The sequence below is a fragment of the Plodia interpunctella genome, chromosome 16 (assembly GCF_027563975.2).
Source record: "Plodia interpunctella isolate USDA-ARS_2022_Savannah chromosome 16, ilPloInte3.2, whole genome shotgun sequence".
Taxonomy (NCBI): domain Eukaryota; kingdom Metazoa; phylum Arthropoda; class Insecta; order Lepidoptera; family Pyralidae; genus Plodia; species Plodia interpunctella.
In genome coordinates this window covers 9046724-9063747 of record NC_071309.1, presented here as the reverse complement: position 1 = coordinate 9063747, position 17024 = coordinate 9046724, and the positions used below count along the sequence as shown (strand labels likewise).

Below are 17024 nucleotides of genomic sequence, written 5' to 3'. Positions count from 1 at the left end.
TTTCCTCACGATGATTGAGGACCTCGGTGGCGCAGTGGTAAAGTTATTGCCACTGAAGCGAGAGGTCCCGGGTTCGATCCCCGGTCGGGTCATGATGGAAAAGTGATCTTTTTCTGATTGGTCCGGGTCTTGGATGTTTATCTATATATGTATTTGCTATAAAAATATAGTACCGTTGAGTTAGTATCCCATAACACAAGTCTCAAGTCTCGTATTTACTTTGTCGCTAGCTCAATCCGTGTGATTTGTCCTAATATATTTATTTATTTATTTATCTGTGAAAAATTGTCGTTAATAATGAACCTGAGGAGGCTCCGTAGTCATCTTGATGCTCCTCTGCAGCACATTGAGCGGGAACTTGTCGTCAGGCATGGAGGACAGCCAGAGGCGGAAGCGCGGATGTATGCGCGGGTTGTCGAAGCCGCGCAGCGAGCCCAGCCACTCGCACGCCAGGTGGCAGTTGGCCAGGAACACCCAGCCGCCCTCCTTCATCCCTTGCGACAGCATTCTGGATGAAGCGACATTTTTATCATATACTAAACAAAAGGTATTAAACGCGCGTATGCCTTTTCTAAACGAGCGAGCGACCACGTCTACAATTCGACTTGTTTGTAACGCGATAACATTCGAACCGTTGGTGTGATCTTGATGAAATTTATAAGGTATGCAGGTCTGGCAATAGATTTTTTAAGTGCGCGGAGCATCAAAATCGGTTAAGTGGTTTTTGAAATATTCACAATTTTGTAAAAAAAAAAAATGTGTTGGCGAGGTCCACGTTCGCGGCGAACAACTAGTTATTTCCCAGACATTTCGGACTCTGTTCCAAAGGTCCGTGGTCACTGGGCCTTTGGAACTCGCCTTTAATATCTGTTATTCAGTATACAATTATGCAACGCGAAAGTTTCAAAGTAATCAATACATTCATTATTCGTCTGCTTCAGAAAAAAAATTGCCTAAAACATGAGAACAAACAAATTGGTGTTAAAAGAAAAAGGTTGAGGCTGCTATACAAACACGAACCAGATATTGTGTGCAACATTACTGTACGGTTTACCAAGCGTCACACAGACATCTACTCTTTGTGGCAGCCGAGCATATTACCGCGATAATGTTTGATGAAGGCTCATACAAAAGACCGAAGAAACTATAATCACGCATCATCATTTTCCATACAATTTACAGAAACACTCTTCGTACGTTTCGCCGAAGACCTTTTTTAATTTCTCAAAACCTAGATAAGTTAAATTATTAACCGGTAACCGGTAATAACCGGTAAATTCAGTTCAATTTTGAAATAGGTTCGGTAATTTCGATAATATATATATATATATATAAACGGGGTTTATATCTTTGTGTACACGTCACCTGGTGGCGGTGGGCGCCTGCCCCTGGCCGAGGCTGAGCGAGTGGAACTTGTCCTCCATCTTGACGTCCCGCGCCAGCTGGATCAGCGCCGCCGTGGGGTCCACGCCCGGCGACAGCACGAACAGCAGCGACGTCTTCCACGACGACTCCTCCCACGCCATCTACACAACAACACGCAGAACTACAGGATACTGGGAAAATAAACCTTATGCTATGCTACATACATGCTGTAGCCGACGCAATGAAAAAACAAGGTAGACTTGAATTACGCGTTTATTGTAGACACAATTAGAAAGAAGATTAAAGTTTTAGGACACGTAGAAGAACAATCTTGTAGAATCGTCTCGAAGTATCGGACTACCGACTTACAAAAATAAAAAATAAAAAATTCTACCGTGTTTAAGACGGATCCACTGTTGCGCAACAGATGGCGCTACTAGTTGCAAAGCTAAATATTAATTTGAGAAAACAATTTTTTGAACACAAAATAATATAAAATAAAATCCTAAGTGCGTCGCCTACACATGCTAAAGGCGTAGTTTCTCAGAAGTGTTCATACTAATATTGTAACTGCGAAAATCTTTCTTTCACTCTTGCTAAAAATGAGCTATTTTTTTTCTTTCAGAGTTTATACCTTTCAAGGCACTTTTTCAAGTCATATTCTGAAACAAATAAGATTTATCAAAGTTACAAATTAGCATTTCGGAACGACCACTGCTGAGAAGAAATGCCGAAAGAAAGTAATTTAAACAGTTACCACTGCACCAGAAGGGCTTACCAATTTTTTTATATAAATATATTTTTCACACAGTAATTTAACAATATAAGCAGGTACATAATAGAAGTCAAATTATATATCACTCCAGCCGGCGTTGACACTACATTGAAGATGTTATTCATCCTTATTCGTAAAAGTAACGTAAGGTAACGTAACAACGTAAAGTAACGTAGTAACGTCCCTTTACGTTGTTAAAACCTATTCGTTATAAAGTTTCTAATATATCCTTATTCGTAAAAGTAACGTAATGTAACGTAAGGTAACGTAACAACGTAAAGTAACATAGTAACGTCCCTATTCGTAAAAGTTTATAATGTATCCTTATTCGTAAAAGTAACGTAACGTAACGTAAGATAACGTAACAACGTAACGTCCCTATTCGTAAAAGTTTCGAACGTACGAACCTACCATTACTCGTAAAAGTAACGTAAACAATGAAAAGTAACGTAACGTATCCGTATTCGTAAAAGTTTCGCAGGGAAATACCTTGATGTCGAGCACGGGCGGCTCGACGTAGCGGCCGCCGAGCACGCTGGTCACGAACGCGGCCACGCACGCCGACACGCGGTCCACGCGCAGCGCGCGGATCCACAGTATGCGCTGGAACTCGTTGCAAATGTCGTTCCATTCGCCTACATCAATCATGCATGTCACGTTTTCTGTCTATATTAATTCACAACATAATTTACAATACAACATTAGAAACTTAGTCAAAAAGACCGCCCCGTGACGCACCTGGTGCAAATGTGCATATAACGCTGGCGGCATTATCTAACATAATAATCTTTTACGCCGGTGCTGGGGCAGTTTTCTATGAAATCCGCGCATGCCCTTTAACTTCGAACACAGATTATATAATACCTCCAGTGACATGGATATGTCCAGCCACCTACGCCGAGCTCCTAGCAGCTTTCTATCGCGACAGCTTACATTCGCTCGTCACACATCACATGACGATGGCAGCGTTTAATCGCGACACCTGTCATCCGCCATCACGCGTCACATGGCGACCCTGCAAGGAGCACTAACCAATCAGCGGCTGACTCTCCGGCTCAGGATGCAGGTACCATTCCTTCCACTCCTTGGAGAAGGTCTCGAACGCGTCCTGAACGCCGTGGAATCCTGGCAGCTTGTCCAGCTCTGTTATATTGTCCCAGCAATCCTCTGGCATCCAATCTAAAAGTCAAAGTAAACAAAATTCTGAAAAATAGAAAAATGCTATTTTTCAGAATTTTTCGCAAATTTGAATGAGTAAAATCATTACGATGAAAAGAGTTGCTTTCTTGTGTCTATAGACTACGTTAAACACTAGAGCTGAGCTGAGATTATATATTGACAACAAATCAGCAGACTGCTTGCAAGTCTGCTGATTTGTTGTCAATATATAATGTGTCTACAGGGAACGGTTTAAAGCTCACTTTTCAATGAACTTCTTCTTACCGGATGGGAGCGTGGCGGTAGAAGCGGTGATTCACTTACGCACCGTAACGATGTAAAAATAAAAAAATCCTTTATCGAGTGTTACATAATTTTAAAAGACCATTTTCAATTTTCCGCTACTAAATATATAAGTTTACGATGGTGGCGCTAGTGTACTGCTAGATAGGGCAATTAACATGTTAATTTTTATGTGAATACAATAAAAGTTTACTAGTAGGATTCTCGGGCTGTTCAGATCGGTCAAGCACGATTCCTCCCTTCAACAGGTAGAGGTACTCGTGCATACTCATCTTGCCCATTTGGAAGAGGATCCGGGACACCATGTGGAAGGACAGCAGGAGTTTGTGACGCTCGAATAGAGCTCGACAGGTGTTCCTAGAAGGAGTTCTTGAGTTAGCAGACCATGGGAGACTTTTTGCGATTAAGGAATGAGTTGGTAAAGGCTTAGATGAATTTTCTTATTTACCTGCGCCTATACTAAGTCGGCAGTAGACTTTTGTTCACCGGTTGATGTGTATAAATGATTTATATCATCTTGAGTTGAATAAAGAATTTAGAATTTGTTTAAAAATAAATAATGGCCCCAAACTTTTGGGATACCAACTCAATGATAGATTGTATATAGGCAACGGTAGACCTGTAATTAAATAATTATAAAAACTGTACCAAAATTCATATAATACACACAGCATTTGACATTTATATTCACATACTATTATGGCTTTTGATGTGCAACCATAGTTACCGCACTATTCACCTGTATGTATACCCATAGTCATATCATATTTAATATGTTGTACGTATATAACGCAGTTGGTTTTCTTAGTAATGAGATTGTAGAGAGAGGGCTATTTCTGAATTTACGTAGAAATACGTGAATAAATAATTTACGTGGCTTATCTCTCTCGCTCATGAGTGTTTCAGATAGTTTCTTAACAAATGCTTCGACGTTTAAATCAAAGTAAACAAGTAAAAAAATCTCCTCACTTGTACACAGAGTAAGTGTGAAACTCGTTCAGATTGTTGATCCGGTCCTCCAGCTCGCCCCCTTTGGGGCTCCTGTCGATGGAGTACATGAAGAGGTCGGTGTAGGCGTCCAGAGAGAACTGGTACATGGGATCGATTCTGGAGAGGTCGTTCAAGGCGAAGAATAGTACCGACGCGCGCACTGCCACTGGGACGTAACCCTGGATAATTATCAATACAATAAATACTCTTTATTGCACCAAAAGTGAAATATACAAAAAAAATTAAATATACCATACAAAATAAATAAATAAAAATCTCCTCACCGAAAACCTTGGGGTGGGAGGAAACGGTAATGGAGAGAGTCAAATTATTATTACCGCCAATAATTGAAGAATATCAAGAATATTATTAGGTGAACTGGTCCGCTATAATGTGGAACCAACATGACGTTAAAATTGAGTTCAACTGACGAAAAAGCACAGCTATTTCGCAACAGATGGCGTTTTTTATAATTTATTAAACAATAAGCTTTAATTCCGAGATCATAAGGTATTTTACATATGTAGTTACATTTTGAGCTAAAATCGTAGTACATAATATTCGTTACTAGCGACCCGTCCCAGCTTCGGGTAAAAACATAAAAAATTATACACCTAAACCTTCCTCAAGAATCACGCTATCTATTGTTGAGAACCGTATGAAAATCCGTGCAGTAATTTTTGCGTTTATCGCGACCAGACATGCAGGACTTTGTTTATACATGTGGGTAAAAATAAATTTTCCACTAAATTTACCTGTCTAGCAGTGTCAATCTCCTTCTCAGTTTCCTGTGAAGTTATCAACGCCTCCTTCACCTCGAGCGAGGTCCTCTGTGAGGTTTGCAACGTAATAAATAGCTCTTCGTTCTCGAGCAGAGGCACTTGTGATTCGTACATGATGCGGAGCAGGTCGTTCTCTAGGTCCACCTATAAATGGAAACTATAAATGTCTACTATAAATGGAAAAATATTATAGTAAATTAACTATTTGTTGTTAATTAGGCCAGTCCTGTAAAAATAGTTGTAAGAGTGGTTAATAAATAATAAAAATAATAATGTATGTTATTACTTGTGACTAGACTGCTACTGTATACACGTCCTCTCAACCTATCGCCGGTTGACTGTAAGAGATCGCCACATGGGATAAGTCCGCCGTTGTACAATGTATCTTTCTTGTATTAATTTTGATTAATGTACTTATTTTCGTGCAATAAAGTTATTACAAATAGTCAAACCATATTAATAATAAAGTTTCGAAACACCTCCGATGTAGCAGTTCGGCATAATTAACACACGAAGAATATAACAACGTCTTCCGTAAAGTTTTTTGTCAGATTACAATCGAATTAAAACTCTAAACATTAAGTATTAAGGTCCCAATCGTCATTGGGCGTGATTGATGTTATTGCCCATCCATCATATACATATATCCATAAGGAAGGCAGCAAACAAGGCGGCTCGGCTTGTCAGCAACCAATGATGCCGGAGACCGAAATGGAAAAAACAGAAAGCAATCCCTGGCTGCAGAAGGAACCGGAAAACAGGAGTAAAAGGTGGAGCAAGAGATGATGCAGTACTTACCAAAACCTTCTTATTGTTAGCGATAGTCATCACCAGGTTATCCTTCATCAACTCGAGCTGGGGCCGTTCCTTCCTCACCACGATGCCCAGCAGCTGTGACGTCAAACCTTGCTCCTTCACCGCGAAGTTCACCATCGTTGTTTTTGTCAGAATTTCAGGTGTGTAGGCTGGATTGCCTGAAGGACCACAATCGGTTGACTTGAAAAACTGCTTGTGAGGTCGAATAACTTTTAATATATAATTATAGTATAGTACTTAGGCTACTATCGCACATGGGCGCACCAGTTAACTATATAAATATTTACTACCGAAACAAATGACTACTGAAGCAGGTGACAACCGAAACAGATGACTACCGAAACAGATGACTACCGAAACAGATGACTACCAAACAGTTAACTACCGAAACAGATTACTACCAAATAGTTGACTACTGAAACAGATGCCACAGGGACAATCTAAGCTAGGCCAGGATAAAAAGGACGCACGTATTTATAAGAAAAAGGCCTTCTGTATACCTGCATCCCCTTATATCCTGTAAATCGAAACGTGTGTAGCCAGTCTCACCCAGTTTGGTAGTGAGGTACATCCTAAAATTGGGGTTGTACGGCACCATCTTCTCATTGAACTTGATGACCAGATCCTTGCCAATCCTGACGATAGCCTTGTCCAGCACGGGCTGTATGGAAGGCTCCAGAACCTCCCCCACGTTCTGAACCAACACTGGCTTGCCTTCTTGCAGACACGTCTCCATGATCTTCAGGTAGTTCGGTTGGCCAAAGTCCACAATCTGCACAATCGACAGTATTGAAAATTCGGCTGTGATTTTGCCACATATCGCCTACCTGACATCAACCCTTATAGATAATGCCATTGTTACCTATCAGCTTTACACCTATATGTTCAGCCATTGTTACCTAGTCTATATTCCTCTTCATCGCCTCGTACGATATCGATAGAGGTCCAATTCTAGCGTGGAACCAAACAACACATTTTCGTAATTATAATGTTCCCTTTGTACATTAATTCATATTTTTCTCATACACCAATTGGTAGGAGCTATCCCAACTCTTTCACACCAATAAAATATATAACATTTGGCACAATGATCGAATATAACCTGTATTTTAAAGACAATAAGTATCCTGACGTCATACTCACCTCAATATTGCTCTTCTCCTCAAGTCTAGAGATCCATATGAGCGCTTGCCCCTGGGGGTCAACGGCCAGCGGCCATCTTGTGGCCCGGACCACTATAATACCGTTCTCAGCACTGAAGTTGTCATCTGTCGTGAAAAATGTATGAAAATTATTTTTATTGCATATAATGAAATAATACATTATATGCAATAAAAATATTTTTTTCCATGTTAATAACAATAATCTTTATTCAATGACTTGTGTTGTACATTTCGATATTTGATTGGAAAACTCCATTTAAGTTTATCATAAAAACTTGTGTTTGGAGAGTCCGCATGTTCACATTTAGCACGTATAAATATATAGGTAAGTAACATATATCCAAAAAATATTAAATGAATTAAATAAATAGATCTTGTATACTTAATAAAAAGGTTAATGTTTTAATAAACTTCTTTTATGAGCACACACATACATAACTCCGTTATTAAATGAAATAATAATTGAGAACTTAAAAAAAACATCAATCTTATCGACACTAATTGTCTTTCCACGCGAAAAAAAAGTTTGTATACCAATCTGACTCATGTATATATGTTTTCATCGACCACCACTTGCTTCCGGTGAAGGAAAACATCGTGAGGAATCTGCACACTGGTTGATTATTATTAACTTGTGTGTAAAATCGAGAAGGCAATGGCAAACCACTCCATAAATCATGCCAAGAAAGTTGTTGTGTGTATTTCATTCCACGTAACAACCACGACCCTCAGCCATGAGGAATACGACTATGAAGAAAAAGAAGAAGATACGATTCAATAAATCCATTCTTTGGGTCAAAATTATAATAATAATGTACCTGGCAGCCCCATATAGTTCCAGTCGCGTAGCGTCGCGTCATCCAGAAGGAAGTATTTCATACTGAGGTCCATGGTCACTGGTAGTTGCTCGTTGTAAACCTGTAAACGAAAAAATATCATCATCAAGTTATTATTATACAAATATCTTTATGTACTGTTTGCGGTGCCTGAAACGGTTCTCCGACAGTTGCTTCGTCTACGAACGTTTCGCCGACAGAATGTCTCCTCTATTCTGTCGGCGAATCGTTCGTAGAAGAAGGGTTCTGTCGTTCAAACGCGCGATGTCGAAACATTCTGTCAAGTGCTGATGAAAGGAAATATATATATATCTCCACAGATAGATATAGTATAATATATAGTGTTATACAGTATATATTTTTGGAGATACAGTATATAATATACGTATATAGTGTATCACCGCAGATAGCTACCTCTCGGAACCAATCGCCCATGAGGTCCTCGCGGTACTCGGAGACGAAGGGCCCGAGGTAGGCCACGAAGCCGGTGGCGATGAGGCAGTCGCCGGGCAGGTTGGCGAACTCCTTGTCCAGCCGCTCCACCGTCAGCTCCCAGCGCTCGCGCTCGCCTGGGAAATTTTATTTATTGGCACACAAAACAGCTTAACATCATAACATGTTAGGCTTAAATAATAGAATGGGTACAATGTCTGGTAGAAAAAGAAAGAATGTAGTGCGCATTGACAAAGAGAACAATATACTTTAAATAACAATCATACATATATGACGTTATATGAAGACACTGGTTATGGACAAGACGCATGTATTTTTGTATTGAATTTAGTGTTTAATAGCGTTACGATAATGTTGGGTGGAAATGAAAGTACCTACCAGAGAGTCCAGTGATGAGGGCCTCTGCCCTTTCCAACTTCAGCTGCAGCATGCGCGCCTTCCGCTCCAACTCTTCCTTCTGGGCCACCTTTAGTCAACGAATCATTTATTAAAATACCTTTTACAAGTCTTTTAAAACATTCCCGATTCATGGAATAGAACCACTTCCAATGGAAAGTCAAGAATATGCAATGTCGAATTTCTGTATTAATTCCCATCAGTTGATCAGCACTTGTAGTAACGGAGAACAAATAAACTATTTGACATATTAATTTAAAAGCGCGTTGAAAATGTGTATTCCATACGCATTATTGCTTACACTAGGTACCTAAGCAATAATGCTGCTAAAATTCAAATTCAAATCATTATTAGACTTACACAAGGTCTAATTTTTGACTTCACACTAACATTTCGGAATGACCAATTGACCACGGCTGAGAAGAAATGCCAAAACAAAGGTTAACAGTATTGGCCGTCATTTTATTTATTTAATTGGTTTGGTTATCATGTCAGACATTGATTCGCTAAGGTCAGATCGCTAATAAATAAGTATTATCATATCGAGTGTGTCATTGCTAGCACAGGTGTTAGATTTCAGTCAAGTCGACTACTTACCGCCATCTAGCGGCAGGCAGTCGCATACACACTAGTTAACTAAACTGTCCACCAGTGTGCAGGTTTCCCCACGATGTTTTCCTTCACCGGAAGCAAGTGGTGGTCTATGAAAACTACTATATATCAGATTGGTATACAAACTCATATAGTGGATTGAAAGGCCTCAGGTTCGTATCCTAATACGAACCTGAGGCCTTTCGATCCACAGACGGGCGTCTTAATCATTACACCACCACCGCTTCAATAAATAAGCGATAAATATTATATAATAACCTTCTCGTCATACTCCTTCTGTAGGCGCGCGATCATCTCACTCAGTTCGCGCAATTTGGCGCGCGCCTCGGCCAGGATCTGCTGCTTCATCCGCAGCGACTCCAGCGCCTCCTCTAGCCTCTCTTTCTTCGGCTTCACGATCCTGTTTTATACACACGTCTCAAATTCTCGTAAATAAATATATAAAAACTAGCCTTTACCCACAACTTCGTACGTGAGTTCAATCTGTGAGAGAGAATCTGTTTCCCGTGGGAATTTCAGCAAATCCCTTCTTAGTGCACCCCTACACTGTCCTAGGAACCTACACACCAAATTTCCGCTTTCTACACCTAGTGTACCACTACCAAACTTCCTACACTGTGCGTTTTCTATCAGTCAGTCACTCAGTAACGCAAGAGTTTTATATATATATAGAAGATATTTATATTCAGACAATAGGAGTCGATAACTTGTTCGTAACAATTATGTAACTTGTTAGTAATTTAATTGAAATTAATTATTTGACAGCAACTGACAATTTTGCTCCAAATTGACATCAGTTTGCTGTCAAATTTGAAAAAAAACCTGCAGAATGCTGCTACCACACTCCGCAATTTGTTTGAAAGTATTGTTTGTTGTATTCATATTGTACTATATAATATTCTCTCATCGCCGCCATGTTCCCGGCCGCATTCGGGGCTACGATGCCGCGAAGCGCGAAGAGTAAGCGTAAATATTGATAATTCGACTGAGATTTTACACCCGCCTGCCTGACGTCAACCGTACTCGGGAATACTGTTGCCTACCAACTGCCTACGCTGGGTCTTAGGGCTTAGTCGCCTCGTACGAAATCCACGAGAGGATTCTCGTGGATTTCGTGGATGGAGTGGTAGTAACAGCTTTATGTACTGTATTACATCACGGCTTTGATTCTGCGATCTAATTTTCTTTAATTTAATATGTAGGAGTACGGATTACAAGCTACTTTATAATATTAACTAGCTGCGCCCCAGGGCTTCGCTCCCGTGGGAATTTCGAGATAAAAAGTAGCCTATGTTGTATTCGAAATTATATTCTCTACCCATGTATCAAATTTGATAACAATCGCTCAAATAGGTTTTACGTGAAAGAGTAACAAATATAAAAACATACACATCCTCACAAATCCGCATTTATAATATCAGTAGGATATGGATAGTATAGATTGTTTCATCTTCAAAGCAGCTCAAGCTAATACCATTCAACTTACTTGTAAACCTTCCCATACTTCTCAATGGCTCTAACCCACAGGCACAGCGACTTGGCGGCAGTGGACACCATCCCGATGATCTCCGGTTCGAACTCCGGCTTGGCCGTGTAAGTGCCGATCTTCTTCAGCGTCTTGTCGGATATGTTGTCCTTGTCGAACTCGCGTAGTTTGTCCAGGAAGTATTGGTCGCCGAGCTGGCGTTTCGCTTCCGCCCATGTCGGCTCTTTCTACAAATCGACATTTTGCACCATTTAAAAGAAAATGTACTTAAGTCAATTGATACTCCGAAAAGTGAGTTAATTAGTAAGAATACTCATTACTATACAAAGCAATATTACCTGCAAACAAATATATTTAAATTCAATTTTTCTGAAGAACAATTGGCTTCTATTACTTGTATGAATAACCCTAGATATATTTTTTTTTTCTTATATTCATTGTACATATTTGCCCCTTCTTGCAGTTTTATTATATGTATAGATTGCTAACAGCGATATGATTTTTTTTTTTGCAATTTATCTAATTAATTATTATAAGCTATGTATGATTTTTGAACACTGTTTTAGCTTACCGATGATGTGGAAAATATATTTTGAAATTGTTTAATTCGATAAAAACGGGAATACCACACATACACGTGGAATGACCATGTGCATGATTTGCATACTTTATATATCCCAAATAGTATTTTAAAATCGAAAGTAAGCTTATTTGTTTACCATCACTTCACGCTTTAACAACTCAACCGAACCACTTGAAATTTCTTATACATAGAGTAAAAGAATATAATGGACTATTCGATCAGGAAAAAAAGAACTGTCTCCGTTGAAAATTCAAACGGACGGAGCCGCGGGCGAATGTTCGTAAAAACGACAAATATCATCAAATAATCACCTGCAGAAGAATCAAGACAGCCTCTAGCACCATTTCGACTTTCTGCGGGGGTTTGGCATACGACTTCACTTCTGTAATGTCCTTCTTGTTCAACGCATCCAGGGCCTAAAAGTTGTAATCGTTTATACTGATTCAAATTAATCGTATTTTTTTTTTACAAATCAAGAGGCCTCCAATTGATCTAATAATTTCAATTGAATCTCAATCGCTCTATTTAAAAAAAAAATCATTTCACAAATTTAGTTCTATAGATAAAACATATTACATAATAGACACAAAAACTTTCGATTGATTGTAACCGTGTGTGACATTTGTATCACACAAATAAGCAATACCTCAGTGTGGATTTTGCTCAAGGAGCAAAACACATATTTTCAGTTACGCGGTATTGATTCCATCCAGTAGTTTCTGCTTAATGCACGAACAAATATACTAAACATACGACAAAAACAAAAAAAATGTTTTGACATCAGTTACTTTCAAAAAGTCCCACACAAATATTTTTCGTTAATATCTCCTATGCATAGACAAATCCCAAATATAGTTTTATTGTATGTCAGGATTGGGGGAGCTTTGAATATTTTTTATTAGTTTATTCAAGGCTTGATTCGTTCCTACCGGGGGAAATGCAGCGGGAAATCTGTATTGGGTCATCCCTTCGTCACTCCTACAAGAACCCAGCTTCCGTAGCGCGTTAGTGTCAAAATAGCCGCAAGATGGCGTTGAAGCAATTTAGAACGCGCTTTCGTTTTCCTTATACAGTTTCACAAAGCACATTGGTATGATAAAACTGGTACGCACAATAAGGACTCAATTACACAAAGAATCAGAACAATTTTTGTAGGCCTGGCTGATGTTATTGTTAGATGCTAAGGTCAAAGAAACTGTATCAAATAAAATAAAACCATAGCTGTGCCTTTCTAATAAAGGACGAACAAAGTTGCGGACAAAATCCACTATAGTACAAATTAAAATCACTCAGTCGAAATTCCAAGGTGCGTATAATTGAGATTATAAGACATTGGAAGCTAATGAGATATGTCAAGCGGAAATCCCTAGTCTTTGCCTACCCTCAAGGGTAACAGGCGTGATAATATGAATGTATGTTACATTTCATGATCTCGTGGTTGACATTTTTTTTCTTAATTATACTTGTTCTTTTATAGGTACCAGCTGAAAATCAGCGCTGTGGCTTTCAGTCACGGCACAAAGCTGAGCTGATTTTGTACATGGATAACAAATGTATTTGTTTTTTTTTTTGCCGAATAAAGCATTTTATATTTATTTTATACATCAGTTCTATTAGCAATAGGCACACGGTTTACAGTACAATATGAACCCTGTCGGGTATTTGCAAAACAAAAATGGAACAGCAGGCAGATCTAATAATAAAAATGTCGTAAAATTAAACGCGTGCATGTTCCGTATTTCAACCCCGGCCAAGTCAATAATTATATCTCAAGTAAGTTTTAAACAAGTGATTGAGGTCACAGACCTTGACAGCCTCCTCCAGGGCGGGCATGGCGCTGGCCAGGTCCCGCATGGCGGCCTCAGCCAGCTTCTTGCACTGGACCTCCTCCTCCATGGTCTTTTTGCTGCGCGCGGCGACGCTGCGCTGCTGCTCGTCCGCGTTGCGTTGCTGCACGTTGATCACGCCCATGTACTCTATACATTGCTCCGTGTACTCCGCCACTTGCACCTAATTTTATACAAGTTTTGATTACAACATGACGATGTATTCTGCCTTCACGGCTGCGAAACACGCGAAAGTGATAAAGCCAGGTGTTATGAAAAAATTTAATATTAAAGTTTGGAGCATTAAGCTGTGACTTTAAAACTAAGGCCTGTCTAAGAAGGGTTGACAGCAGACAGGCGGTTGATGTCAACCCTGCTTAGGACGCTATCGTTGTCAAATAGCTGTCATGGTTTTATATACCTGTTTGCCTGCCATTCCAGGTCTAATTCATCCAGGTCCATAGTCTCACATGAAATTTCTTTTTTGTAAAATAGACATTATGTACCCGATCATTCTACACGAGTGGCTTTATACCTCACGCTAATACCTAAAACCTTTACATAATTTACTATATATATATATATATATATATATATATATATATATATATATATATATATATATATATATATATATATATATATATATATATATATATATATATATATATATATATATAATTATTGGACGTGAGGACATTAAAGTTGCTGATAGTGATGCAATATGGAGACCCAAAGGCGACAAAGAGCTGCTACACGTGAAGCTAAAAATCAAATATGTGTCGTCGAATATGAAGTTAACCCTATAGACGGTTTTATGTGTTTATTTTTGATTTGAATATTTTTTGGGTGGAAGTGGTTAATTGATTATGTTGAAGAAGTGGTGGTCGAAAATAATATACATATCCCAATACCACAAATAGTGCAATGTGATATCAATAGTGTTCAATAATTATAATAAAGTTATTGCGTTTTAGAATGGACTTCAATCATTTAGCAAATTCGTCTTGTATTTAACACTTTCGTGTTCTGAAGCCTATTCAATAATTAAAAGGCGGAGTCTTATAATTAACATAGTTTTTATATATTGAAACATATGTAAGTTTACTCTATATTCCGCTGTAAGACTCCCGAAAATAAAATAAATAAAAATAAATAATTCACCACTAAATCCTTCTTTCTTTAAAACTCGCACCACGATTGCGAAGAAGGTATTTTAGTCGTAAATCTTCAAAAATATTGAAAAATGGCGCATTTTGCCACCATTGGAGCAATGTACGTTTGTTAAGTTAACCCTAGTTGTACCAGTAGCGCCATCTGCGCCGAGCGTTGCGTAATATTCCCTCCTATTACAAGTTTGTGGAGCCTCACCTGCGAAACAGCCAGCTCCTCCGACATCTGTCCCACCAGAGTGGTGGTCTCGGCCACTTTGCCGAGTCCGTTCCTCAGCTTGTTGGCTTGCAGCGCGATCTCAGATCGTTTCATCTTCAGCATTCTGTACAAAGGCAAATACAGTATTATTCGTTGTAAGAAACTAACCGATTATTTGATCATTATTAGGTATTCATTTATTTATTTTTATTATTATTATTACAGAATACATACCGTCTATCATTGCCTTTTATTAGAAATTAGGCTTTACGACCGAGAAATGCAGAAATTCATTTAAACAATCCCTATCATGAACATAAGGGCTAACATTTTTTTTTTTGGTTCACTTGTTCATCTGTGTATCCGACCTTCACAGCTCATTAGTTTTCTGCATCAAAAATAAAAAAAAAACACGTGAAAAATAATCTATCAGCCCCTTGGTGATCTTGGTGAGCTGTGAAGACATCGTGCTAACATAGTGTGTATTTATGTAGAATATTTATTTCACAAGTAACGAAATTAGTAATTATAAGAAAGACTTTATAACATTTTATGTATCAATTTACACATGTTATTCATTATTTTCTGTTCTCTTGGTGAATTCACAAATGTAGCACTTTTTGTAATTAGTTATACGTAAATTATGATATAGAATATATTAGTTACACTATTGTAAATTAGGCCAGTCCTGTAAAAATATTTGTGGTCAATAAATAAATGTCTTTGCAAATAAATTATCTTTATTTTTTAATCTTTTGAAATGACAGCAGCTTTGTTATTTACAAGCATGTGGCTACTCACTCTTTGTACCCGGAGACGAGCTCCAGATAGTTGGTGGGAGTGACGTAGTTGGTCCTCCTCATCTCCAGCCACATCTTGACAGAGTACTTGCCCACGGACGAGTGAATCAGGGACATTATGGACGCCACAGACGCCCTCAAACCATCCTCGCGACTTTCAATCAGGGATTCTTTGCGGCGGATCTGTGGATTTTTAATCATCGTAATCAAAATTAACGGACTTGGTTTGCAAATAGATTGTATTGTATTATGTAGAGGTAACAGGCTATATTTGCATAACCATTCTATTTGAAATTTTGCTTCTCCGTACTTCACTACGTGTATATGTAGTTTCAAGTACGGAGAAGCATAAAGGGTACCTTTTATTCCGTTGTTTGTTTGTTGTTATTAAATGTTTCATTGGGATAATCACTCGGTCAAAGCTAGTAAATAATTAAATCCTACTAATGTACGAATGTATGTATGTTTGTTACTCTTTGACGCAAAATCTACGGGACCGATCGTTATGAAATTTGGTACACGGTAATGATATAACCCACACAGTATTTTTTTCCGAAATGCCCACGGGAGCGAAGCATCGGGGCGCTGCTAGTAAATAATCGACTGAGCGTGGCTCCAAATCAACTTGGGGAAAAATAAATTTTTTGTATGTACGTTCGTAACGCGAACATCTTTCGAACAGTTGGTCTAATTTTGAAGGTATCTAGGATATGTCAATAGAATTTTTAAGTTCGCGGTGCCTCAAAGTCGGTTAAGTCATTTTCGAAATATGCACAATTTTGGAAAAAGTCATCAAAAATGTATCGTGTTCGCGAGGTCAAAGTTCGCGGCGAACAACAGCCAGTGAAGCAAACCCTGGGCCCGGTGATGGAGGCGAGCAGCTCCACGCCCTCGAGGAACTTGTAGGCCACCTCCAGCAGCGCCTCGCGCGGCCACTCCAGGAACCAGTTTGTGGTCGTCGCGTTGATCAGCGCCGGGTACTGCCGGATGCGGTTCCTGACGAACGAACACGTTATCGATCTCTTTGTTTAGGGGTGGTTCGCAGAGAGTTTCATTATAATCCGTCATTTTCTTGAGGAAGGAATCATTTCCAAAATCAATCATTCATAAAATTGACATTACTACAGTACAGAGTAATTAATGTACAGTCATATAGTAAATTATTGTCTTTGTTAAAATTTGATAAATTGTAATGACAGAGCGTCCGCAGCGATCGAAACGCTCTGCGAACCACCCTTGGAAGATCGATAGCCGATAGTCGATATCTTCGTGAGAAACGAACACCACTCGGATCGTTGACGTTTTTCTA

General features: G+C 38.9%; 1 protein-coding gene across 5 annotated transcripts in view; it reads right to left on the bottom strand.

Annotated features, from left to right (window-relative positions):
- Positions 1–17024, bottom strand: part of LOC128676797 (dynein axonemal heavy chain 2) — a 63332-nt gene that overhangs the window by 6200 nt on the left and 40108 nt on the right. For 4 of the 5 annotated variants that reach the window (XM_053757145.2, XM_053757143.1, XM_053757144.1 and 1 more), the window contains 20 exons: positions 16570–16711; positions 15717–15898; positions 14916–15039; positions 13525–13728; positions 12030–12134; positions 11136–11362; positions 9908–10049; positions 9020–9107; positions 8603–8757; positions 8171–8270; positions 7333–7457; positions 6739–6961; positions 6172–6347; positions 5347–5517; positions 4571–4770; positions 3795–3958; positions 3173–3319; positions 2630–2775; positions 1366–1526; positions 304–508 (listed from right to left, as the gene is read on the bottom strand). In XM_053757145.2, coding sequence (XP_053613120.1) covers positions 304–508; positions 1366–1526; positions 2630–2775; positions 3173–3319; positions 3795–3958; positions 4571–4770; positions 5347–5517; positions 6172–6347; positions 6739–6961; positions 7333–7457; positions 8171–8270; positions 8603–8757; positions 9020–9107; positions 9908–10049; positions 11136–11362; positions 12030–12134; positions 13525–13728; positions 14916–15039; positions 15717–15898; positions 16570–16711 — 3187 coding nt within the window. Of the gene's footprint in view, positions 1–303; positions 509–1365; positions 1527–2629; positions 2776–3172; positions 3320–3794; positions 3959–4570; positions 4771–5346; positions 5518–6171; positions 6348–6738; positions 6962–7332; positions 7458–8170; positions 8271–8602; positions 8758–9019; positions 9108–9907; positions 10050–11135; positions 11363–12029; positions 12135–13524; positions 13729–14915; positions 15040–15716; positions 15899–16569; positions 16712–17024 lie in introns of those variants that run through there. The other variant, XM_053757146.1, reaches the window with a different exon arrangement.